Source organism: Oncorhynchus kisutch, linkage group LG28 (genome assembly GCF_002021735.2).
Source record: "Oncorhynchus kisutch isolate 150728-3 linkage group LG28, Okis_V2, whole genome shotgun sequence".
Classification (NCBI taxonomy): domain Eukaryota; kingdom Metazoa; phylum Chordata; class Actinopteri; order Salmoniformes; family Salmonidae; genus Oncorhynchus; species Oncorhynchus kisutch.
Window position 1 is genome coordinate 50,042,563 of NC_034201.2, and position 27,919 is coordinate 50,070,481.

At 43.6% G+C, this 27,919-nt stretch overlaps 1 protein-coding gene across 1 annotated transcript in view; it reads right to left on the minus strand.

Annotated features, from left to right (window-relative positions):
* The window catches only part of LOC109878775 (solute carrier family 46 member 3), a 41,744-nt gene that overhangs the window by 6,495 nt on the left and 7,330 nt on the right, over positions 1-27,919 (minus strand). Inside the window, exons 3-5 of the mRNA XM_031807454.1 lie at positions 13,068-13,944; positions 3,858-3,941; positions 2,416-2,572 (exon numbers count right to left, since the gene is read on the minus strand). Of these exons, the coding sequence (XP_031663314.1) occupies positions 2,416-2,572; positions 3,858-3,941; positions 13,068-13,944 (1,118 nt within the window). The remainder of the gene's footprint in view (positions 1-2,415; positions 2,573-3,857; positions 3,942-13,067; positions 13,945-27,919) is intronic.

Sequence of the window (27,919 nt, forward strand, 5' to 3'; positions counted from 1 at the left end):
GCTACAGTTGTCAACTGTTGTCTCTGACTCGACCACTAGATGGCGCTGTAGGCCTACTCCATCTCGCCACAACCGTAACCAGACCAACAGTATCATAACACTGATCCAATGAAACGCCTACAAAGAACTACCTGTGCAACCAGATTCACAACAACAGCCAGCCCTTGATAAGGAAAGGAAAGCTGACAGGAGTCACTGAGTGTGTATTCATGTGGTTGGCTGAGTAACATCATGGGGCAGCAGGTAGCCTAGTTGTTAGAGAGGTGAGCCAGCAACTGCTGGGATGCCACTTTAAAATCTTGGGTCTGATGAGGAAAAATCTGTCGGGAGGTGAGCTGGCAACAGTAGGGTTTCTGGTATCAAATCCTAGAGGACATTGCCACCGTTGCGCCCTTGAGCAAAGCACTTAAAACACCCCCCAGGGCAACTGCTCCACAGGCCCCCATTGTGGCAGTAGCAGTAGTAGTAGTGGTAGTATATTAGTAGTAGTATATTAGTAGTAGTATATTAGTAGTAGTATATTAGTAGCAGTAGTAGTAGTGGTAGTATATTAGTAGTAGTATATTAGTAGTAGTATATTAGTAGTAGTAGTATATTAGTAGTAGTATATTAGTAGTAGTATATTAGTAGTAGTATATTAGTAGTAGTATATTAGTAGTAGTAGTATATTATTATTATTAGTAGTAGTGGTATATTAGTAGTAGTATATTAGTAGTAGTAGTATATTAGTAGTAGTATATTAGTAGTAGTATATTAGTAGTAGTATATTAGTAGTAGTAGTATATTATTATTATTAGTAGTAGTGGTATATTAGTAGTAGTATATTAGTAGTAGTAGTATATTAGTAGTAGTATATTAGTAGTAGTATATTAGTAGTAGTATATTAGTAGTAGTATATTAGTAGTAGTGGTATATTAGTAGTAGTAGTATATTATTAGTAGTGGTATATTAGTAGTAGTAGTATATTAGTAGTAGTAGTATATTAGTAGTAGTATATTATTATTAGTAGTAGTATATTAGTAGTAGTATATTAGTAGTAGTGGTATATTAGTAGTAGTATATTAGTAGTAGTGGTATATTAGTAGTAGTATATTATTAGTAGTGGTATATTAGTAGTAGTAGTATATTAGTAGTAGTATATTATTAGTAGTAGTAGTATATTAGTAGTAGTATATTAGTAGTAGTAGTATATTATTATTATTAGTAGTATATTAGTAGTAGTAGTATATTAGTAGTAGTAGTATATTAGTAGTAGTAGTATATTAGTAGTAGTAGTATATTAGTAGTAGTAGTAGTATATTATTATTATTAGTAGTAGTGGTATATTAGTAGTAGTATATTAGTAGTAGTAGTATATTAGTAGTAGTAGTATATTAGTAGTAGTATATTAGTAGTAGTATATTAGTAGTAGTAGTATATTAGTAGTAGTAGTATATTAGTAGTATATTAGTAGTAGTAGTATATTATTATTATTAGTAGTAGTGGTAAATTAGTAGTAGTATATTAGTAGTAGTAGTATATTAGTAGTAGTAGTATATTAGTAGTAGTATATTAGTAGTAGTATATTATTAGTAGTGGTATATTATTATTATTAGTAGTAGTGGTATATTAGTAGTAGTATATTAGTAGTAGTATATTATTAGTAGTGGTATATTAGTAGTAGTGGTATATTAGTAGTAGTAGTATATTAGTAGTAGTAGTATATTATTAGTAGTGGTATATTAGTAGTAGTGGTATATTAGTAGTAGTATATTAGTAGTAGTAGTATATTATTATTATTAGTAGTGGTATATTAGTAGTAGTATATTAGTAGTAGTATATTATTAGTAGTGGTATATTAGTAGTAGTGGTATATTAGTAGTAGTATATTATTAGTAGTGGTATATTAGTAGTATAATTATATTAGTAGTAGTAGTATATTAGTAGTAGTAGTATATTATTATTATTAGTAGTAGTAGTATATTAGTAGTAGTGGTATATTAGTAGTAGTAGTATATTAGTAGTAGTAGTATATTATTATTATTAGTAGTAGTGGTATATTAGTAGTAGTATATTATTAGTAGTGGTATATTAGTAGTATAATTATATTAGTAGTAGTAGTAGTAGTAGTAGATCAGTAGTCTATTATTATTATTATTAGTAGTAGTAGTATATTAGTAGTAGTATATTAGTAGTAGTAGTATATTAGTAGTAGTAGTAGTAGTAGTAGTAGTATTATATTAGTAGTAGTCGTCGTATATTAGTAGCAATAGTAGTATATTAGTAGTAGTATATTATTATTATTAGTAGTAGTATATTAGTAGCAATAGTAGTATATTAGTAGTAGTACATTAGTAGTAGTAGTAGTAGTAGTAGATTTGTCGTAGTAGGAAGTATATTAGTAGATGTATATTATTAGTAGCATATAATACTCACACTAGCAGGACCAAGGGGATGACACAGAGTCCAGCAGACAACAGGAAGCAGAATCCAGGGTACCAGGTTACCGTGGCAGCGTAGAGACTACTGAACACAGCTGTCGCCACACTGTTGTTCACACTGTCCAGGCAAGCCAAGCACGCAAACAACGCTCCTACACACACACACACACCAGAGAGAGAGAATACACTGTCAGGTAAATTGGTTCAAAGTCATAGGTTAAGCATCACTGCCCCCGCGGGAGTGCTGAAAAAGTATGTTCCTACATGACAACACTTCAGCCTACCGTTGAGACAGAAAGAGTCTCCATGACAACACTTCAGCCTACCGTTGAGACAGAAAGAGTCTCCATGACAACACTTCAGCCTACCGTTGAGACAGAAAGAGTCTCCATGACAACACTTCAGCCTACCGTTGAGACAGAAAGAGTCTCCATGACAACACTTCAGCCTAAGGTTGAGACAGAAAGAGTCTCCATGACAACACTTCGGCCTAAGGTTGAGACAGAAAGAGTCTCCATGACAACACTTCAGCCTAAGGTTGAGACAGAAAGAGTCTCCATGACAACACTTCAGCCTAAGGTTGAGACAGAAAGAGTCTCCATGACAACACTTCAACCTACCATTGAGACAGAAAGAGTCTCCATGACAACACTTCAGCCTAAGGTTGAGACAGAAAGAGTCTCCATGACAACACTTCAGCCTAAGGTTGAGACAGAAAGAGTCTCCATGACAACACTTGAACCTACCGTTGAGACAGAAAGAGCAGGGTACAACTCCTTTAGTTGCTTTACATTCCACATCGTCTCGTCAAGTGTCCGTGTAGGAGAGGACGGCTTAAAAGAAGAGAACTTCAGACATGGCTCTCTGGTCAGACAAGGGTCCTACTCTGTGGTCTAGAACGTTCTCTGTTTAAACTAACCATGGCTCAGGAATGCACAAACACAGGTGCAGACACATGACAACATAACATATAAACGTGGATTTAGTATGGTAGATATGTGGTAGTGGTGGAGTGGGAGCCTGAGGGAAGACATTGTGTTGTGAAATCAGTAATGTATAGTAACTTTTAGAAATTATATAACTGACTTAATTTTGCCGGACCCCAGGAAGAGTAGCTGCTGCCTTGGCAGGAACTAATGGGGATCCATAATAAACCCCAGTAAGAGTAGCTGCTGCCTTGGCATGAACTAATGGGGATCCATAATAAACCCCAGGAAGAGTAGCTGATGCCTTGGCAGGAACTAATGGGGATCCATAATAAACCCCAGGAAGAGTAGCTGCTGCCTTGACAGGAACTAATGGGGATCCATAATTAACACAAAGGCATGGAAATAAGTCTAAATAAATCTGTGTGTTTCATTCTCAATGATTTTATTAACGAATTGCGGTCGGGTTTTAAAGCATTAGTTTAGTCAAAGAAAGTGAACTAAAACTCACCCTGCTCGGTCTTTGACACGATCTTCGACATCATGGATCTCAGCACGGGGAATGGCATGATGGCCAGAAGCATTGGAAGCCTGACTGAGAAGAACAAACATGACAGATTTCCTTGTAGATTTAATTCTGGAATTGTTGCTTGTTAGTTTTTAACTTTTTATAGCATTGTTATCCCATGTATAATTGTTTTGTTGTTGCTCATTCTTGTAATATTTCCTATACAACAGTGTTGTCCCTTTTGGAAAGGAACTAGATAGAGACCTGATTGGCTGAAATGTTGGCTAAACCTTTGTGGTAATCCATGTATTACAAAGATAATTGAAATCTAGTGGCTCGTTGTATTATGATGTAATGTACATCTGAATGCGTCTTCTTAATGTTTTCATTGTATCCGATTTCATAGACAAATAAAACAGCTTCGGAACGTTGCCAAGTAAATCGTCCAGTCAAATTCAGGCTGCACTTCATTCAGTTCAGTGTGTCAAATCGGAGGGCCTGTTGTCCGGACCTTTGGCAGTCTCTATGGGGGTACCACAGGGTTCAATTCTCGGGCCGACACTTTCTCTGTATACATCAATGATATTGCTCTCGCTGCGGGTGATTCCTTGATCCATCTCTACGCAGACGACACCATTCTGTATTCTTTGGGCCCTTCCTTGGACACTGTGCTAATAAACCTCCAAATGAGCTTCAATGCCATACAACTCTCCTTCCGTGGCCCTCCAACTGCTCTGAAACGCTAGTAAGACTAAATGCATGCCCTTCAACCGATCGCTGCCCACACCTGCCCGTCATTCCAGCATCACTACTCTGGACGGTTCTGACTTAGAATATGTGGACAACTACAAATACCTAGGTGTCTGGTTAGACTGTAAACTCTCCTTCCAGACTCATATTAAACATCTCCAAAATGAAATCTAGAATCGACTGCCTATTTCGCAACAAAGCCTCCTTCACTCACACCGCCAAACATACCCTCGTAAAACTGACTATCCTACCAATTCTTGACTTCGGCGATGTCATTTACAAAATAGGCCCCAATACTCTACTCAGCAAATTGGATGCAGTCTATCACAGTGCCATCCGTTTTGTCACCAAAGCCCCATATACTACCCACCACTGCGACCTGTAAACTCTCGTTGGCTGGCCCTCGCTACATATTCGTCGCCAGACCCACTGGCTCCAGGTCATCTATAAGTCTTTGCTAGGTAAAGCCCCGCCTTATCTCAGCTCATTGGTCACCATAGCAGCACCCACCCGTAGCACGCGCTCCAGCAGGTATATCTCACTGGTCATCCCCAAAGCCAATTCCTCCTTTGGCCGCCTTTCCTTCCAGTTCTCTGCTGCCAGTGACTGGAATGAATTTCAAAAATCACTGAAGCTGGAGACTTATATCTCCGTCACTAACTTTAAACATCAGCTATCTGAGCAGCAAACCGATCGCTGCAGCTGTACACAACCCATCTGTAAATAGCCCATCCAATCTACCTACCTCATCCCTGTATTGTTTTTATTTACTCTTCTGCTCTTTTGCACACCAGTATCTCTACGTACACACCATCATCTGCTCATCTATCACTCCAGTGATAATTTGATACATTGTAATTACTTCGCTCCTATGGCCTATTTATAGCCTTACCTCCTCACGCCATTTGCACACACTGTATATAGACTTTCACTTTTCTATTGTGTTATTGACTGTATGTTTGTTTATGTGTAACTCTGTGTTGTTTGTGTCTCACTGCTTAGTTTTATCTTGTCCAGGTCACAGTTGTACATGAGAACTTGTTCTCAACTAGCCTTCTTGGTTAAATAAAGGTGAAAATATATTACTATATATATATTACTAAATATATTACTGGATGAATAAAGATACCGGGAGCCCTCCCCTGTCTCATCACCCTGTAGACTATACTGGGAGCCCTCCCCTGTCTCATCACCCTGTAGACTATACTGGGAGCCCTCCCCTGTCTCATCACCCTGTAGACTATACTGGGAGCCCTCCCCTGTAGACTATACTGGGAGCCCTCCCCTGTCTCATCACCCTGTAGACTATACTGGGAGCCCTCCCCTGTAGACTATACTGGGAGCCCTCCCCTGTCTCATCACCCTGTAGACTATACTGGGAGCCCTCCCCTGTAGACTATACTGGGAGCCCTCCCCTGTCTCATCACCCTGTAGACTATACTGGGAGCCCTCCCCTGTAGACTATACTGGGAGCCCTCCCCTGTCTCATCACCCTGTAGACTATACTGGGAGCCCTCCCCTGTAGACTATACTGGGAGCCCTCCCCTGTAGACTATACTGGGAGCCCTCCCCTGTCTCATCACCCTGTAGACTATACTGGGAGCCCTCCCCTGTCTCATCACCCTGTAGACTATACTGGGAGCCCTCCCCTGTAGACTATACTGGGAGCCCTCCCCTGTCTCATCACCCTGTAGACTATACTGGGAGCCCTCCCCTGTAGACTATACTGGGAGCCCTCCCCTGTCTCATCACCCTGTAGACTATACTGGGAGCCCTCCCCTGTAGACTATACTGGGAGCCCTCCCCTGTCTCATCATCCTGTAGACTATACTGGGAGCCCTCCCCTGTAGACTATACTGGGAGCCCTCCCCTGTCTCATCACCCTGTAGACTATACTGGGAGCCCTCCCCTGTCTCATCACCCTGTAGACTATACTGGGAGCCCTCCCCTGTCTCATCACCCTGTAGACTATACTGGGAGCCCTCCCCTGTCTCATCACCCTGTAGACTATACTGGGAGCCCTCCCCTGTCTCATCACCCTGTAGACTATACTGGGAGCCCTCCCCTGTCTCATCACCCTGTAGACTATACTGGGAGCCCTCCCCTGTCTCATCACCCTGTAGACTATACTGGGAGCCCTCCCCTGTAGACTATACTGGGAGCCCTCCCCTGTCTCATCACCCTGTAGACTATACTGGGAGCCCTCCCCTGTCTCATCACCCTGTAGACTATACTGGGAGCCCTCCCCTGTAGACTATACTGGGAGCCCTCCCCTGTCTCATCACCCTGTAGACTATACTGGGAGCCCTCCCCTGTCTCATCACCCTGTAGACTATACTGGGAGCCCTCCCCTGTAGACTATACTGGGAGCCCTCCCCTGTAGACTATACCGGGAGCCCTCCCCTGTCTCATCACCCTGTAGACTATACTGGGAGCCCTCCCCTGTAGACTATACTGGGAGCCCTCCCCTGTAGACTATACTGGGAGCCCTCCCCTGTCTCATCACCCTGTAGACTATACTGGGAGCCCTCCCCTGTAGACTATACTGGGAGCCCTCCCCTGTCTCATCACCCTGTAGACTATACTGGGAGCCCTCCCCTGTAGACTATACTGGGAGCCCTCCCCTGTCTCATCATCCTGTAGACTATACTGGGAGCCCTCCCCTGTCTCATCACCCTGTAGACTATACTGGGAGCCCTCCCCTGTAGACTATACTGGGAGCCCTCCCCTGTCTCATCACCCTGTAGACTATACTGGGAGCCCTCCCCTGTAGACTATACTGGGAGCCCTCCCCTGTCTCATCACCCTGTAGACTATACTGGGAGCCCTCCCCTGTAGACTATACTGGGAGCCCTCCCCTGTCTCATCACCCTGTAGACTATACTGGGAGCCCTCCCCTGTCTCATCACCCTGTAGACTATACTGGGAGCCCTCCCCTGTCTCATCACCCTGTAGACTATACTGGGAGCCCTCCCCTGTCTCATCACCCTGTAGACTATACTGGGAGCCCTCCCCTGTCTCATCACCCTGTAGACTATACTGGGAGCCCTCCCCTGTCTCATCACCCTGTAGACTATACTGGGAGCCCTCCCCTGTCTCATCACCCTGTAGACTATACTGGGAGCCCTCCCCTGTAGACTATACTGGGAGCCCTCCCCTGTCTCATCACCCTGTAGACTATACTGGGAGCCCTCCCCTGTCTCATCACCCTGTAGACTATACTGGGAGCCCTCCCCTGTAGACTATACTGGGAGCCCTCCCCTGTCTCATCACCCTGTAGACTATACTGGGAGCCCTCCCCTGTCTCATCACCCTGTAGACTATACTGGGAGCCCTCCCCTGTAGACTATACTGGGAGCCCTCCCCTGTAGACTATACTGGGAGCCCTCCCCTGTCTCATCATCCTGTAGACTATACTGGGAGCCCTCCCCTGTAGACTATACTGGGAGCCCTCCCCTGTAGACTATACTGGGAGCCCTCCCCTGTCTCATCATCCTGTAGACTATACTGGGAGCCCTCCCCTGTAGACTATACTGGGAGCCCTCCCCTGTAGACTATACTGGGAGCCCTCCCCTGTAGACTATACTGGGAGCCCTCCCCTGTCTCATCATCCTGTAGACTATACTGGGAGCCCTCCCCTGTAGACTATACTGGGAGCCCTCCCCTGTCTCATCATCCTGTAGACTATACTGGGAGCCCCTCCCCTGTATCATCACCCTGTAGACTATACTGGGAGCCCTCCCCTGTAGACTATACTGGGAGCCCTCCCCTGTCTCATCACCCTGTAGACTATACTGGGAGCCCTCCCCTGTAGACTATACTGGGAGCCCTCCCCTGTAGACTATACTGGGAGCCCTCCCCTGTCTCATCATCCTGTAGACTATACTGGGAGCCCTCCCCTGTAGACTATACTGGGAGCCCTCCCCTGTCTCATCATCCTGTAGACTATACTGGGAGCCCCTCCCCTGTATCATCACCCTGTAGACTATACTGGGAGCCCTCCCCTGTAGACTATACTGGGAGCCCTCCCCTGTCTCATCACCCTGTAGACTATACTGGGAGCCCTCCCCTGTAGACTATACTGGGAGCCCTCCCCTGTAGACTATACTGGGAGCCCTCCCCTGTCTCATCACCCTGTAGACTATACTGGGAGCCCTCCCCTGTAGACTATACTGGGAGCCCTCCCCTGTAGACTATACTGGGAGCCCTCCCCTGTAGACTATACTGGGAGCCCTCCCCTGTCTCATCACCCTGTAGACTATACTGGGAGCCCTCCCCTGTAGACTATACTGGGAGCCCTCCCCTGTAGACTATACTGGGAGCCCTCCCCTGTCTCATCATCCTGTAGACTATACTGGGAGCCCTCCCCTGTAGACTATACTGGGAGCCCTCCCCTGTAGACTATACTGGGAGCCCTCCCCTGTCTCATCACCCTGTAGACTATACTGGGAGCCCTCCCCTGTAGACTATACTGGGAGCCCTCCCCTGTCTCATCATCCTGTAGACTATACTGGGAGCCCTCCCCTGTAGACTATACTGGGAGCCCTCCCCTGTAGACTATACTGGGAGCCCTCCCCTGTCTCATCACCCTGTAGACTATACTGGGAGCCCTCCCCTGTAGACTATACTGGGAGCCCTCCCTGTCTCATCATCCTGTAGACTATACTGGGAGCCCTCCCCTGTCTCATCATCCTGTAGACTATACTGGGAGCCCTCCCCTGTCTCATCATCCTGTAGACTATACTGGGAGCCCTCCCCTGTAGACTATACTGGGAGCCCTCCCCTGTCTCATCATCCTGTAGACTATACTGGGAGCCCTCCCCTGTCTCATCATCCTGTAGACTATACTGGGAGCCCTCCCCTGTCTCATCACCCTGTAGACTATACTGGGAGCCCTCCCCTGTAGACTATACTGGGAGCCCTCCCCTGTCTCATCATCCTGTAGACTATACTGGGAGCCCTCCCCTGTCTCATCACCCTGTAGACTATACTGGGAGCCCTCCCCTGTAGACTATACTGGGAGCCCTCCCCTGTCTCATCATCCTGTAGACTATACTGGGAGCCCTCCCCTGTCTCATCACCCTGTAGACTATACTGGGAGCCCTCCCCTGTAGACTATACTGGGAGCCCTCCCCTGTCTCATCACCCTGTAGACTATACTGGGAGCCCTCCCCTGTAGACTATACTGGGAGCCCTCCCCTGTCTCATCACCCTGTAGACTATACTGGGAGCCCTCCCCTGTCTCATCACCCTGTAGACTATACTGGGAGCCCTCCCCTGTAGACTATACTGGGAGCCCTCCCCTGTCTCATCATCCTGTAGACTATACTGGGAGCCCTCCCCTGTCTCATCACCCTGTAGACTATACTGGGAGCCCTCCCCTGTAGACTATACTGGGAGCCCTCCCCTGTCTCATCACCCTGTAGACTATACTGGGAGCCCTCCCCTGTAGACTATACTGGGAGCCCTCCCCTGTCTCATCACCCTGTAGACTATACTGGGAGCCCTCCCCTGTCTCATCACCCTGTAGACTATACTGGGAGCCCTCCCCTGTAGACTATACTGGGAGCCCTCCCCTGTAGACTATACTGGGAGCCCTCCCCTGTAGACTATACTGGGAGCCCTCCCCTGTAGACTATACTGGGAGCCCTCCCCTGTAGACTATACTGGGAGCCCTCCCCTGTAGACTATACTGGGAGCCCTCCCCTGTAGACTATACTGGGAGCCCTCCCCTGTAGACTATACTGGGAGCCCTCCCCTGTCTCATCACCCTGTAGACTATACTGGGAGCCCTCCCCTGTAGACTATACTGGGAGCCCTCCCCTGTAGACTATACTGGGAGCCCTCCCCTGTAGACTATACTGGGAGCCCTCCCCTGTAGACTATACTGGGAGCCCTCCCCTGTAGACTATACTGGGAGCCCTCCCCTGTAGACTATACTGGAGCCCTCCCCTGTCTCATCACCCTGTAGACTATACTGGGAGCCCTCCCCTGTAGACTATACTGGGAGCCCTCCCCTGTCTCATCACCCTGTAGACTATACTGGGAGCCCTCCCCTGTAGACTATACTGGGAGCCCTCCCCTGTAGACTATGCTGGGAGCCCTCCCCTGTAGACTATACTGGGAGCCCTCCCCTGTAGACTATACTGGGAGCCCTCCCCTGTAGACTATACTGGGAGCCCTCCCCTGTAGACTATACTGGGAGCCCTCCCCTGTAGACTATACTGGGAGCCCTCCCCTGTAGACTATACTGGGAGCCCTCCCCTGTAGACTATACTGGGAGCCCTCCCCTGTCTCATCACCCTGTAGACTATACTGGGAGCCCTCCCCTGTAGACTATACTGGGAGCCCTCCCCTGTCTCATCACCCTGTAGACTATACTGGGAGCCCTCCCCTGTAGACTATACTGGGAGCCCTCCCCTGTCTCATCACCCTGTAGACTATACTGGGAGCCCTCCCCTGTCTCATCACCCTGTAGACTATACTGGGAGCCCTCCCCTGTAGACTATACTGGGAGCCCTCCCCTGTAGACTATACTGGGAGCCCTCCCCTGTCTCATCACCCTGTAGACTATACTGGGAGCCCCTCCCCTGTATCATCACCCTGTAGACTATACTGGGAGCCCTCCCCTGTCTCATCACCCTGTGTGTTATACCAGCAGCTGTACCATCCAACCAATAAAACCTCACACCACTGTGTGGTGATGTCCAACTCTCCACAGCAAAAATATCTCCCATAGTCAACCCATTAAACAACGCCCAAGACGCTGTCAGACCCCTGACTGGTTCACCGCTATGTAACCCCTACGCCACGCCGCGGTGTGGCAGGGAGATGGCCTCTACAATCCAATGGGAGAGACACTGCTTAGCCATGACTTACAAGAAGGGTGTCCAGGCAACGTGTTGAGGTCTCCAACGAGTTTAGCCGAGCCCAAAGCCATGAGCAGGGAGGTTCTGTAGGAGGAGGATCTTCAGATCCACTGACTCCAGAGGCTCAAAAGGTGGCTGCACACAGTGCCTCCAAAACCAGCACCAAGACCCACGTGGGCGCAATAGGTTCTAGAAACCGGCCTGAGAAGAGGTACACCTTTCAGGGGGGTACACCCCCCCCCCCGCGTCAATTCTACCATAGCAGCCAGGTACCCTTTTAACGTGGAGAATGTGCGTCCCTGCTTGATAAACTCCAGTAAAAACAAAATGGAGTCCTTTATCTTGGCACCTATATGGCTACCTCAGGGTGGGATTGAGGGGGGATTGAGAGCCCTGTAGACTGGTGGGATTGAGGGAGCCCTGCAGACTGGAGGGATTGAGGGAGCCCTGTAGACTGGTGGGATTGAGGGAGCCATGTAGACTGGTGGGATTGAGGGAGCCCTGTAGACTGGTGGGATTGAGGGAGCCCTGTAGACTGGTGGGATTGAGGGAGCCCTGTAGACTGGTGGGATTGAGGGAGCCCTGCAGACTGGAGGGATTGAGGGAGCCCTGCAGTTGGAATGGTAGCAGTTGAAATATCTGGCCTCGCGTGCCAAACCTGCCCGTGCGCCTGGGACAACGGGTCCCTGCACAGCGGGTCAACGGGTCCCTGCACAGCGGGTCAACGGGTCCCTGCCAATGGGAGAAGTCACGCGTCCCTGCCTAAAAGGCAAATGATCCCCACGAATCAACGCTGCTGTGTCACTGGGGAGCCACAAGAGTCAACGGTAATCCCTCTCGGCAATCCTTCCAACGTGGGCTGAACCAGAACCACTGCCCGGAAACATGTATAGGAGGGTCCGAGGCCACTGGCGGGCCAAAGGGTCTGTTCCCATCCAAGCGCATTGCTAGCACCCAGCGCTGGAACAGCCACATCAATTATAGTCCCAGGGGAACGAACCCTACCATAGAAGACCTCATCCCCAGTAGGTAACATCAATTATAGTCCCAGGGGAACGAACCCTACCATAGAAGACCTCATCCCCAGTAGACCCATGAACTGTCAAAAACATAATGAGTGCACCAACCAGAATTGGGTCGAGCAGAGCTGGAACCCAGACACCTCTCAGAGGGTAGAATGTTACCATGTGAATACCCTCCTTATTCCTGACCATGTGAATACCCTCATTATTCCTGACCATGTGAATACCCTCCTTATTCCTGACCATGTGAATACCCTCATTATTCCTGACCATGTGAATACCCTCCTTATTCCTGACCATGTGAATACCCTCCTTATTCCTGACCATGTGAATACCCTCCTTATTCCTGACCATGTTACCATGTGAATACCCTCATTATTCCTGACCATGTGAATACCCTCCTTATTCCTGACCATGTGAATACCCTCCTTATTCCTGACCATGTGAATACCCTCCTTATTCCTGACCATGTTACCATGTGAATACCCTCCTTATTCCTGACCATGTTACCATGTGAATACCCTCCTTATTCCTGACCATGTTACCATGTGAATATCATCCTTATTCCTTACCCAGGAACATCATGAGCGTGGTCTTGGCGAAGGCCACCAGGGTCATACCCGCCATGACACTCAGTATCCCTATGAGAATGATGACGATGTTGGGCACGCCGCAGCGAGAGAACACCGTCACACCCACGAAGCTGGTCAGGAACATCGTCATGGACAGCGCAGAGCCGTAGCCAATTAGGATCTCGCTCCAGCACAGCGGCTGGTTGAGCTCGTACAGTGTGATCATGGAGTGCCCGCCCATGTTGACGAAGGAGAAGGAGCCGAAGAGGAGCAGGAGAAGCATCAGAAGGACGTTACGCCTCCTGCTGGCCCCTGCAAACAGTTGGTAGACCCCGTAGGTCAGCTGATGCATGGCGGTGCGACGCAGGGAGCCGTCCAGGGGGGCGTCCAGGGGTCGTTGGAGCGTCTCCTCCAGGATGAAGACAGCGTAGAGCAGGTTGAAACACAGGAACAGAGCAGAGGTGAAGAAGGGCCAGTTGAAGCCTGCTGCTCGGAGGAAGTATCCCGTAGAGAGAGAAGCCACTCCAGACAGCAGGCCGATCACCATGTCTATCCCGGCCATACGCAGGGTCTTCTGCCGTCCGTCTTCACACAGGTCAGCGATGTAGGAGAAACAGCCACCCAGGAACGTCCCCGAGCCCCCGAACAGGGCGCTGACGAACGACGAGACGATGAGGAGGTAGAGGTTAAGCTCGAAGAAGGAGACTGCCAGGAAGGACAGCGCGTAGAACAGAGAACCAATCAGAGGCAGGATGATGGTGATCTTGCGTCCGCGTTGGTCGCTGTAGGCAACGAGGATGAAGGTGACGGCCAGAGAGGGGATAATGGAGATGAGCTCGGTGTAGAGGGAGAAGAGAGACGCCGCCTTCTGCACCTCCTGGTGTAAACAGAAAACAACAAGGTAAACAAACACGTAACCAACAACGACAAGGGAGGTGTCATGGAGAAGAGGGTGGAGTTATTAACGTTACCTCTGCTGAAAACACAATCAGTTAAACACAAGGTGTAATGGATAATGTCACTGATGGATGGGGGAAAACACAATCAGTTAAAACACAGAAGGAACTGTAACATATTAAAGGCAGACAGTTCCACACAGAACACTCTCTTCACAGGCAGACAGTTCCACACAAAACACTCTCTTCACAGGCAGACAGTTCCACACAGAACACTCTCTTCACAGGCAGGCAGCTCCACACAGAACACTCTCTTCACAGTCAGACAGCTCCACACACTCTTCACAGGCAGGCAGCTCCACACACTCTTCACAGGCAGGCAGCTCCACACACTCTTCATCCACAGAGATTGACTGCAGCCTGTTATATGGTCATGATGAAAAAGAGGAAGTACACAAAGTGAAAAGGAGAAATGTGGCTCTGCTCTGCTCTGTTCAAGGCCAGTATGACAGCTCTACATGGAAATATAATGTTATTTATGTCAATCTTGGTTTCAAGCTGGAGGAAGTTAACCCTTGTCTAAACCCACAACAGGTGTAGGCTACAGGTGGTTCTTGCCTTTCAAAAATCGAGAACAAGCAGGCATCTCCTGAACAAGTAATTATTCAGTCTCCTGTCAACCAGCTACTGTAACTGGTGAGACGTGACCTCCTAGTTGGTTACAAAATAAAAATAGAAATTTCATCAGCCGTTGATTGTCAAGCAAATAACCGTTGGTCTCACGGTAATTGACCGTTAATTAACTCATGTCTCATCTCCTGGCTTCCACACAGCCCACAGGCCACTGATGCAGTCCTTTGGAACATCTACATTTTAAAAAGTCTAGTAAATCCATGTAATATAGTCTACACCATCACAATAAATCCATGTAATATAGTCTACACCATCACAATACATCCATGTAATATAGTCTACATACACCATCACAATAAATCCATGTAATATAGTCTACACCATCACAATAAATCCATGTAATATAGTCTACCTACACCATCACAATAAATCCATGTAATATAGTCTACACCATCACAATAAATCCATGTAATATAGTCTACACCATCACAATAAATCCATGTAATATAGTCTACCTACACCATCACAATAAATCCATGTAATATAGTCTACACCATCACAATAAGTCCATGTAATATAGTCTACCTACACCATCACAATAAATCCATGTAATATAGTCTACCTACACCATCACAATAAATCCATGTAATATAGTCTACCTACACCATCACAATAAATCCATGTAATATAGTCTACCTACACCATCACAATAAATCCATGTAATATAGTCTACACCATCACAATAAATCCATGTAATATAGTCTACCTACACCATCACAATAAATCCATGTAATATAGTCTACACCATCACAATAAATCCATGTAATATAGTCTACACCATCACAATAAATCCATGTAATATAGTCTACACCATCACAATAAATCCATGTAATATAGTCTACCTACACCATCACAATAAATCCATGTAATATAGTCTACACCATCACAATAAATCCATGTAATATAGTCTACCTACACCATCACAATAAATCCATGTAATATAGTCTACCTACACCATCACAATAAGTCCATGTAATATAGTCTACCTACACCATCACAATAAATCCATGTAATATAGTCTACCTACACCATCACAATAAATCCATGTAATATAGTCTACCTACACCATCACAATAAGTCCATGTAATATAGTCTACCTACACCATCACAATAAATCCATGTAATATAGTCTACACCATCACAATAAATCCATGTAATATAGTCTACACCATCACAATAAATCCATGTAATATAGTCCACCTACACCATCACAATAAATCCATGTAATATAGTCTACCTACACCATCACAATAAATCCATGTAATATAGTCTACACCTTCACAATAAATCCATGTAATATAGTCTACCTACACCATCACAATAAATCCATGTAATATAGCCTACACCATCACAATAAATCCATGTAATATAGTCTACCTACACCATCACAATAAATCCATGTAATATAGTCTACCTACACCATCACAATAAATCCATGTAATATAGTCTACCTACACCATCACAATAAATCCATGTAATATAGTCTACCTACACATCACAATAAATCCATGTAATATAGTCTACACCATCACAATAAATCCATGTAATATAGTCTACCTACACCATCACAATAAATCCATGTAATATAGTCTACCTACACCATCACAATAAATCCATGTAATATAGTCTACCTACACCATCACAATAAATCCATGTAATATAGTTTGAGTTTGAGTTTATTTTTATTTTTACAGGGACAGTGCACATTAATCAACATTTCAGTAAAAGTGCCGGTTTTAGCCAACCGGCTAATTTTCAACCGCAGTCCCTGGGCAGGTTATTAAAAACAATTACAATATAGACAATAGCAACATAGAACAAGCAAGACATAGCATACAGACAGAGCAACATAGGACAAGCAAGACATAGCATACAGACAGAGCAACATAAAACAAGCAAGACATAGCATACAGACAGAGCAACATAGGACAAGCAAGACGTAGCATACAGACAGAGCAACATAGGACAAGCAAGACGTAGCATACAGACAGAGCAGCATAAAACAAAAAGCAGCAAGACAAAATTCATAAAAGCAACAAAGTGTTTCCACACCTCACAAGCTACAGACAACAGACAACATGGAGAGTGGCAACACACAGCTAGGGACCATGTTCACAAATCTGATTGACCTTTAGCCATTTATTTATTTATTTATTTTATTTTACCTTTATTTAACCAGGTAGGCAAGTTGAGAACAAGTTCTCATTTACAATTGCGACCTGGCCATGTCTTCAAGCATTTTGTGAAAGTGTGATATGTGGTGCAGTTATGTGTGTCTGATGGCAGGCAGTGTATTCCAGACATGGGAAGCTCTCATAGAGAATGCAGATTTACTAAAGGTGCTTTTCCTTAGGGGAACTATACAGTCACCTCTCATGGCAGACCTTGTGGATCTGCTGCCATATGTCTGGGTTTTCTGTTTAACAAAAATATTGAGTGGAGGGGGAGCCAGGCCATTGAGGATCTTGAATACAAGACATGCGTCGGTGTATTGCACAAGATTTTCCCAACTCAAGAGCTCATGCTTTCTAAGGATGTGACAATGATGATGGCTATTGGGCTTCCTATCAAGCACTTTGAGAGCCTGTTTGTAGACAGACTGAATAAGTTTTAATGTTGTACAGCAAGCTTGGGCCCAACTAGTCAAGCAGTATGTTAAGTGGGGGAGTATCATAGATTTGAAGTACAGTTTTGCTACCTCTGTAGTCAAACAATTTCGTATAAATCGGAAATTAGCTAGGTTGAATTTGGTTATTTGAATTACCTTTTTCACATGCTTTTTAAAAGAGAGGTTGGAATCAAGTATGATGCCAAGGTACTTAAAATCGGATACCACCTGTAGCTTCTCCCCTGACACATAGACATCTGGCTCAGTAGCATCTGTTGCCCTCTTTGTGAAGAACATGCAAACAGTTTTTTTCACATTGAGATGCAAACACGAGTCACTGAGCCACTTTGTAACCTGGACCATTACAGTAGTGAGTTCTTGTGCAGCTTGTTGTTTGCTCTTTGCATGCACATATATCACTGTATCATCTGCATACATTTGAACTTCAGACCCAGTACAGACAGAAGGCAGATCATTAATGTACAGGCTGAACAGGAGGGGCCCCAGTATTGACCCTTGGGGCACGCCCACATCATAGCTACGAGTGGGCGACAGCTCATTGCTCACTCTGACACACTGAGTTCTGCCTTCAAGGTATGATTTCATCCATCTCAAGGCATCAGGGGAAAAGTTGAACTTGGACAATTTTGTGATGAGAATCTCATGGTTAACAGTATCAAAAGCCTTCCTTAGGTCCAGAAACACAGCCCCAACAGCACCCCCTTTGTCCATCTTGGACTTCACATTTTCCAGAAGAAAGCAGTTGGCCGTTTCTGTGGAGTGTTTCGCTCTGAAGCCAAACTGCATGGAGTGTAATGTGAAGGGGCTGTTGTTGAGGTGGGCAATCAGTTGTTCTGCTACACACTTTTCAACAACCTTTGACACCACAGGTAATATACTAATGGGCCTGTAGTTACTCACGTTAGCAGGGTCTCCTGATTTAAAGATGGCCGTTATTATGGCCGACTTCCATACCCTTGGAAACACACCGAGACCAATAGATGTGTTGGTGACCTTAGTAATGGGGCCAATGAGTGACTCTTTGTAGTTTTTAAGAAAGGTAGAGTCCATCCCAAACACATCTTTGGCTTTAGAGTTCTTTAGTGAGCTAATCACCTTGTTCACCTTTGACTCAGAAACCTCCCTTATGATGAAGACAGGTTGAGTGTCATTCACTAGCACTGAGCCCAAGAAACAAGTGGAGGGGTTCTGTGTCAGTACCCTGACAGAGTCAATAAAGTAGGAATTGAAGGCTATTGCTATTTCGACTGCATCCTGTGTTAGATTGTTATTCACCATGATTTCTAGTCTTTTTGCAGTGTTACTATGGTCTTTCCCTGTTAACTTTTTTAGATTCTCCCATATCAATTTAGAATTTCCCTTTGCTTCACCAATTATGTTAATAAAAAAGTTTGCCTTGGCCTGTCTGATTTCTTTCATCACCTTATTTCTCAACATGGTAAACCTACGTCTGTCATGCTCTAATTTAGATTTTAGGGCTATTTTTAGAGCATAATCTCGTTCTTTCATCAATTTCCAGATTTCTCCATTTAGCCAAGGAAGAGTGCTCTTTTGGCCAGGTTTGGATTTGATTTTCTTTAGGAAGCCATTTATTGTAGTCTGGATTGTGGATAGAAAAACCTGACTATCAGCTTCCACGTCTGTATAGGACAAGAGATCATTCCAGTTTATTCCCTTAATTGCTTTTTCAAAATTATTTAATTCACTCTTAGGTATTCTGAGTTGATCCGGCTTTCTAACAGTAGAGAGGTTAAACCTGCTCTTAGACAGCTTTCTGGCTATAAGTGTCAGATTATGATCAGACAGCCCAGTAACCATATTGAATGATTTAGTCACTCTCTCTGGTTTATTACTGAACACCAAATCAATCTGTGTTTTAGAGCAACAAGTCACCCTGGTTGGCCCTTTAACTAGCTGTGTAAGGTCAAAGGTATTAGTGATCCGTTTGAGGGTTTTCCTACAACACTTGTCTTCATAATTAATGTTAAAATCTCCCATTAAGATGACCTCTTTCCCAAAATCACATTCCCTAAGCATGGTATTAAACTGATCAAAAAACACACTTTTGGTGGAAGGTGGCCTATACATTCCAATGAGGGTAAAAGACATTTGGGGAGACGATACATTCTAGTTCATTATCACATGACCACTCAATTTGTTTACATCGGATATGTTCTTTAATGTAAATCATCACACCCCCTCCCTCCTCTTCCCTCAATCCTGTCTCTCCTGAAAACATTGTAGCCAGGCACAACCAAAGCAGCACATGGAGAGTGTTTATGAAGCCATGTCTCAGAGAAACTAATTAAAATAGCTTGCGTACCAGAAGCAGAGTCAGGGATCGCATATAGCGACTCTGGTATGTTTGAAGAGTCAAAATCTATCCTGGAACCGGGTGAGTCGAGAGAAACCATAGGACCATAGCACTCACCCACCTCCACTGCGGCGACGACCAGTGGACGAGGCCATCCACCGCTCTCCACTCCGGTGCGTATCACTGGCTCGGTGATATTGGGCCCAGGATTGAGTTGTACATCCCCGGAGAGCAGGAGGGTAGCGAACATGTAGTTTAACAGTTTCCGATAAATGTTGGACTTGTGTTTGTTACGCCTAAGCGGTTCAGTAGAATAAGGAGCGAGGTAGACTTGGCCACTATTCAGAACATTATGGTATGCTGTGTACTGTCCGCTCCCGTGGACCGGTGAACCAATGTGTTTGGTGTTGATATTCTCCGGTAGTAGACTGATTGTGTCATCCCAGCAAGGACGCACTGAGATTATCAGTAGAGCAGCTACAGAACTGACAATCATGGCAGAGTACTGGAGATAAAACACATAATTGCGCTTTAACTCTTTGCATGAGTTACTTAGCTGGGATCGGCGTACACCTGATGGTTTAGATCAAATTACAGCATTCGAATGAGAAGCGGCACCTGCCGCACCACCCTGTCTTCCGTCCGCCATTTTTAGTCTACACCATCACAATAAATCCATGTAATATAGTCTACACCATCACAATAAATCCATGTAATATAGTCTACACCATCACAATAAATCCATGTAATATAGTCTACACCATCACAATAAATCCATGTAATATAGTCTACACCATCACAATAAATCCATTGTTTATTTTAGACAGGTCTAAAGAAACATGATATGTAGAAAATGTAGTCTATTTCAGAAGAACAGAATAACATACTCTGAGTTGTCCTGATTTTAGGTCCTGTCCTCATGTTAGGTCCTGTCCTCATGTTAGGTCCTGTCCTCATGTTAGGTCCTGTCCTCATGTTAGGTCCTGTCCTCATGTTAGGTCCTGTCCTCATGTTAGGTCCTGTCCTCATGTTAGGTCCTGTCCTCATGTTAGGTCCTGATCTGGCTACATCATATGGCTGTGGGCTCCACCAGTTCATTTAGCAGACAAGAATTACTTAGAATTCCATGGCATTATTTTATATTATGTTATAGTATGAAGAATTCAATTGTTGGTTAGGTCTATAACCCCTATATGTTGGTTAGGTCTATAACCCCTATATGTTGGTTAGGTCTATAACCCCTATATGTACCCCTATATGTAGTTGTGTTGGTTAGGTCTATAACCCCTATATGTTGGTTAGGTCTATAACCCCTATATGTTGGTTAGGTCTATAACCCCTATATGTAGTTGTGTTGGTTAGGTCTATAACCCCTATATGTTGGTTAGGTCTATAACCCCTATATGTTGGTTAGGTCTATAACCCCTATATGTTGGTTAGGTCTATAACCCCTATATGTAGTTGTGTTGGTTAGGTCTATAACCCCTATATGTTGGTTAGGTCTATAACCCCTATATGTAGTTGTGTTGGTTAGGTCTATAACCCCTATATGTTGGTTAGGTCTATAACCCCTATATGTTGGTTAGGTCTATAACCCCTATATGTAGTTGTGTTGGTTAGGTCTATAACCCCTATATGTTGGTTAGGTCTATAACCCCTATATGTTGGTTAGGTCTATAACCCCTATATGTTGGTTAGGTCTATAACCCCTATATGTTGGTTAGGTCTATAACCCCTATATGTTGGTTAGGTCTATAACCCCTATATGTTGGTTAGGTCTATAACCCCTATATGTTGGTTAGGTCTATAACCCCTATATGTAGTTGTGTTGGTTAGGTCTATAACCCCTATATGTTGGTTAGGTCTATAACCCCTATATGTAGTTGTGTTGGTTAGGTCTATAACCCCTATATGTTGGTTAGGTCTATAACCCCTATATGTTGGTTAGGTCTATAACCCCTATATGTAGTTGTGTTGGTTAGGTCTATAACCCCTATATGTAGTTGTGTTGGTTAGGTCTATAACCCCTATATGTAGTTGTGTTGGTTAGGTCTATAACCCCTATATGTTGGTTAGGTCTATAACCCCTATATGTTGGTTAGGTCTATAACCCCCTATATGTAGTTGTGTTGGTTAGGTCTATAACCCCTATATGTAGTTGTGTTGGTTAGGTCTATAACCCCTATATGTAGTTGTGTTGGTTAGGTCTATAACTCCTATATGTTGGTTAGGTCTATAACCCCTATATGTAGTTGTGTTGGTTAGGTCTATAACCCCTATATGTAGTTGTGTTGGTTAGGTCTATAACCCCCTATATGTAGTTGTGTTGGTTAGGTCTATAACCCCTATATGTTGGTTAGGTCTATAACTCCTATATGTTGGTTAGGTCTATAACCCCTATATGTTGGTTAGGTCTATAACCCCTATATGTTGGTTAGGTCTATAACTCCTATATGTTGGTTAGGTCTATAACCCCTATATGTTGGTTGGGTCTATAACCCCTATATGTTGGTTAGGTCTATAACCCCTATATGTAGTTGTGTTGGTTAGGTCTATAACCCCTATATGTTGGTTAGGTCTATAACCCCTATATGTTGGTTAGGTCTATAACCCCTATATGTTGGTTAGGTCTATAACTCCTATATGTAGTTGTGTTGGTTAGGTCTATAACCCCTATATGTAGTTGTGTTGGTTAGGTCTATAACTCCTATATGTTGGTTAGGTCTATAACCCCTATATGTTGGTTAGGTCTATAACCCCTATATGTAGTTGTGTTGGTTAGGTCTATAACCCCTATATGTTGGTTAGGTCTATAACCCCTATATGTTGGTTAGGTCTATAACCCCTATATGTAGGTTAGGTCTATAACCCCTATATGTAGTTGTGTTGGTTAGGTCTATAACCCCTATATGTAGTTGTGTTGGTTAGGTCTATAACCCCTATATGTTGGTTAGGTCTATAACCCCTATATGTTGGTTAGGTCTATAACCCCCTATATGTTGGTTAGGTCTATAACCCCTATATGTTGGTTAGGTCTATAACCCCCTATATGTTGGTTAGGTCTATAACTCCTATATGTAGTTGTGTTGGTTAGGTCTATAACCCCTATATGTTGGTTAGGTCTATAACCCCCTATATGTAGTTGTGTTGGTTAGGTCTATAACCCCTATATGTTGGTTAGGTCTATAACCCCTATATGTTGGTTAGGTCTATAACCCCTATATGTAGTTGTGTTGGTTAGGTCTATAACCCCTATATGTTGGTTAGGTCTATAACCCCTATATGTAGTTGTGTTGGTTAGGTCTATAACCCCTATATGTAGTTGTGTTGGTTAGGTCTATAACCCCTATATGTAGTTGTGTTGGTTAGGTCTATAACCCCCTATATGTAGTTGTGTTGGTTAGGTCTATAACCCCTATATGTAGTTGTGTTGGTTAGGTCTATAACCCCTATATGTAGTTGTGTTGGTTAGGTCTATAACCCCTATATGTAGTTGTGTTGGTTAGGTCTATAGCCCCTATATGTAGTTGTGTTGGTTAGGTCTATAACTCCTATATGTTGGTTAGGTCTATAACCCCATATATGTTGGTTAGGTCTATAACCCCTATGTGTTGGTTAGGTCTATAACCCCTATATGTAGTTGTGTTGGTTAGGTCTATAACCCCTATATGTTGGTTAGGTCTATAACTCCTATATGTTGGTTAGGTCTATAACCCCTATATGTTGGTTAGGTCTATAACCCCTATATGTTGGTTAGGTCTATAACCCCTATATGTAGTTGTGTTGGTTAGGTCTATAACCCCTATATGTAGTTGTGTTGGTTAGGTCTATAACCCCTATATGTTGGTTAGGTCTATAACTCCTATATGTTGGTTAGGTCTATAACCCCTATATGTTGGTTAGGTCTATAACCCCTATATGTAGTTGTGTTGGTTAGGTCTATAACCCCTATATGTTGGTTAGGTCTATAACCCCTATATGTTGGTTAGGTCTATAACCCCTATATGTTGGTTAGGTCTATAACTCCTATATGTAGTTGTGTTGGTTAGGTCTATAACCCCTATATGTAGTTGTGTTGGTTAGGTCTATAACTCCTATATGTTGGTTAGGTCTATAACCCCTATATGTTGGTTAGGTCTATAACCCCTATATGTAGTTGTGTTGGTTAGGTCTATAACCCCTATATGTTGGTTAGGTCTATAACCCCTATATGTTGGTTAGGTCTATAACCCCTATATGTAGGTTAGGTCTATAACCCCTATATGTAGTTGTGTTGGTTAGGTCTATAACCCCTATATGTAGTTGTGTTGGTTAGGTCTATAACCCCTATATGTTGGTTAGGTCTATAACCCCTATATGTTGGTTAGGTCTATAACCCCCTATATGTTGGTTAGGTCTATAACCCCTATATGTTGGTTAGGTCTATAACCCCCTATATGTTGGTTAGGTCTATAACTCCTATATGTAGTTGTGTTGGTTAGGTCTATAACCCCTATATGTTGGTTAGGTCTATAACCCCCTATATGTAGTTGTGTTGGTTAGGTCTATAACCCCTATATGTTGGTTAGGTCTATAACCCCTATATGTAGTTGTGTTGGTTAGGTCTATAACCCCTATATGTTGGTTAGGTCTATAACCCCTATATGTAGTTGTGTTGGTTAGGTCTATAACCCCTATATGTAGTTGTGTTGGTTAGGTCTATAACCCCTATATGTAGTTGTGTTGGTTAGGTCTATAACCCCCTATATGTAGTTGTGTTGGTTAGGTCTATAACCACTATATGTAGTTGTGTTGGTTAGGTCTATAACCCCTATATGTAGTTGTGTTGGTTAGGTCTATAACCCCTATATGTAGTTGTGTTGGTTAGGTCTATAGCCCCTATATGTAGTTGTGTTGGTTAGGTCTATAACTCCTATATGTTGGTTAGGTCTATAACCCCATATATGTTGGTTAGGTCTATAACCCCTATGTGTTGGTTAGGTCTATAACCCCTATATGTAGTTGTGTTGGTTAGGTCTATAACCCCTATATGTTGGTTAGGTCTATAACTCCTATATGTTGGTTAGGTCTATAACCCCTATATGTTGGTTAGGTCTATAACCCCTATATGTTGGTTAGGTCTATAACCCCTATATGTAGTTGTGTTGGTTAGGTCTATAACCCCTATATGTAGTTGTGTTGGTTAGGTCTATAACCCCTATATGTTGGTTAGGTCTATAACTCCTATATGTTGGTTAGGTCTATAACCCCTATATGTTGGTTAGGTCTATAACCCCTATATGTAGTTGTGTTGGTTAGGTCTATAACCCCTATATGTTGGTTAGGTCTATAACCCCTATATGTTGGTTAGGTCTATAACCCCTATATGTTGGTTAGGTCTATAACTCCTATATGTAGTTGTGTTGGTTAGGTCTATAACCCCTATATGTAGTTGTGTTGGTTAGGTCTATAACTCCTATATGTTGGTTAGGTCTATAACCCCTATATGTTGGTTAGGTCTATAACCCCTATATGTAGTTGTGTTGGTTAGGTCTATAACCCCTATATGTTGGTTAGGTCTATAACCCCTATATGTTGGTTAGGTCTATAACCCCTATATGTAGGTTAGGTCTATAACCCCTATATGTAGTTGTGTTGGTTAGGTCTATAACCCCTATATGTAGTTGTGTTGGTTAGGTCTATAACCCCTATATGTTGGTTAGGTCTATAACCCCTATATGTTGGTTAGGTCTATAACCCCCTATATGTTGGTTAGGTCTATAACCCCTATATGTTGGTTAGGTCTATAACCCCCTATATGTTGGTTAGGTCTATAACTCCTATATGTAGTTGTGTTGGTTAGGTCTATAACCCCTATATGTTGGTTAGGTCTATAACCCCCTATATGTAGTTGTGTTGGTTAGGTCTATAACCCCTATATGTTGGTTAGGTCTATAACCCCTATATGTTGGTTAGGTCTATAACCCCTATATGTAGTTGTGTTGGTTAGGTCTATAACCCCTATATGTTGGTTAGGTCTATAACCCCTATATGTAGTTGTGTTGGTTAGGTCTATAACCCCTATATGTTGGTTAGGTCTATAACCCCCTATATGTAGTTGTGTTGGTTAGGTCTATAACCCCTATATGTTGGTTAGGTCTATAACTCCTATATGTTGGTTAGGTCTATAACCCCTATATGTTGGTTGGGTCTATAACCCCTATATGTTGGTTAGGTCTATAACCCCTATATGTAGTTGTGTTGGTTAGGTCTATAACCCCTATATGTTGGTTAGGTCTATAACCCCTATATGTTGGTTAGGTCTATAACCCCTATATGTAGTTGTGTTGGTTAGGTCTATAACCCCTATATGTTGGTTAGGTCTATAACCCCTATATGTAGTTGTGTTGGTTAGGTCTATAACCCCTATATGTAGTTGTGTTGGTTAGGTCTATAACCCCTATATGTTGGTTAGGTCTATAACCCCTATATGTTGGTTAGGTCTATAACCCCCTATATGTTGGTTAGGTCTATAACCCCTATATGTTGGTTAGGTCTATAACCCCCTATATGTTGGTTAGGTCTATAACTCCTATATGTAGTTGTGTTGGTTAGGTCTATAACCCCTATATGTTGGTTAGGTCTATAACCCCCTATATGTAGTTGTGTTGGTTAGGTCTATAACCCCTATATGTTGGTTAGGTCTATAACTCCTATATGTTGGTTAGGTCTATAACCCCTATATGTTGGTTGGGTCTATAACCCCTATATGTAGTTGTGTTGGTTAGGTCTATAACCCCTATATGTAGTTGTGTTGGTTAGGTCTATAACCCCTATATGTAGTTGTGTTGGTTAGGTCTATAACCCCCTATATGTAGTTGTGTTGGTTAGGTCTATAACCCCTATATGTAGTTGTGTTGGTTAGGTCTATAACCCCTATATGTAGTTGTGTTGGTTAGGTCTATAACCCCTATATGTAGTTGTGTTGGTTAGGTCTATAGCCCCTATATGTAGTTGTGTTGGTTAGGTCTATAACTCCTATATGTTGGTTAGGTCTATAACCCCATATATGTTGGTTAGGTCTATAACCCCTATGTGTTGGTTAGGTCTATAACCCCTATATGTTGGTTAGGTCTATAACCCCTATATGTTGGTTAGGTCTATAACCCCTATATGTAGTTGTGTTGGTTAGGTCTATAACCCCTATATGTTGGTTAGGTCTATAACCCCTATATGTAGTTGTGTTGGTTAGGTCTATAACCCCTATATGTTGGTTAGGTCTATAACCCCCTATATGTAGTTGTGTTGGTTAGGTCTATAACCCCTATATGTTGGTTAGGTCTATAACTCCTATATGTTGGTTAGGTCTATAACCCCTATATGTTGGTTGGGTCTATAACCCCTATATGTTGGTTAGGTCTATAACCCCTATATGTAGTTGTGTTGGTTAGGTCTATAACCCCTATATGTTGGTTAGGTCTATAACCCCTATATGTTGGTTAGGTCTATAACCCCTATATGTAGTTGTGTTGGTTAGGTCTATAACCCCTATATGTTGGTTAGGTCTATAACCCCTATATGTAGTTGTGTTGGTTAGGTCTATAACCCCTATATGTAGTTGTGTTGGTTAGGTCTATAACCCCTATATGTTGGTTAGGTCTATAACCCCTATATGTTGGTTAGGTCTATAACCCCCTATATGTTGGTTAGGTCTATAACCCCTATATGTTGGTTAGGTCTATAACCCCCTATATGTTGGTTAGGTCTATAACTCCTATATGTAGTTGTGTTGGTTAGGTCTATAACCCCTATATGTTGGTTAGGTCTATAACCCCCTATATGTAGTTGTGTTGGTTAGGTCTATAACCCCTATATGTTGGTTAGGTCTATAACTCCTATATGTTGGTTAGGTCTATAACCCCTATATGTTGGTTGGGTCTATAACCCCTATATGTAGTTGTGTTGGTTAGGTCTATAACCCCTATATGTAGTTGTGTTGGTTAGGTCTATAACCCCTATATGTAGTTGTGTTGGTTAGGTCTATAACCCCCTATATGTAGTTGTGTTGGTTAGGTCTATAACCCCTATATGTAGTTGTGTTGGTTAGGTCTATAACCCCTATATGTAGTTGTGTTGGTTAGGTCTATAACCCCTATATGTAGTTGTGTTGGTTAGGTCTATAGCCCCTATATGTAGTTGTGTTGGTTAGGTCTATAACTCCTATATGTTGGTTAGGTCTATAACCCCATATATGTTGGTTAGGTCTATAACCCCTATGTGTTGGTTAGGTCTATAACCCCTATATGTTGGTTAGGTCTATAACCCCTATATGTAGTTGTGT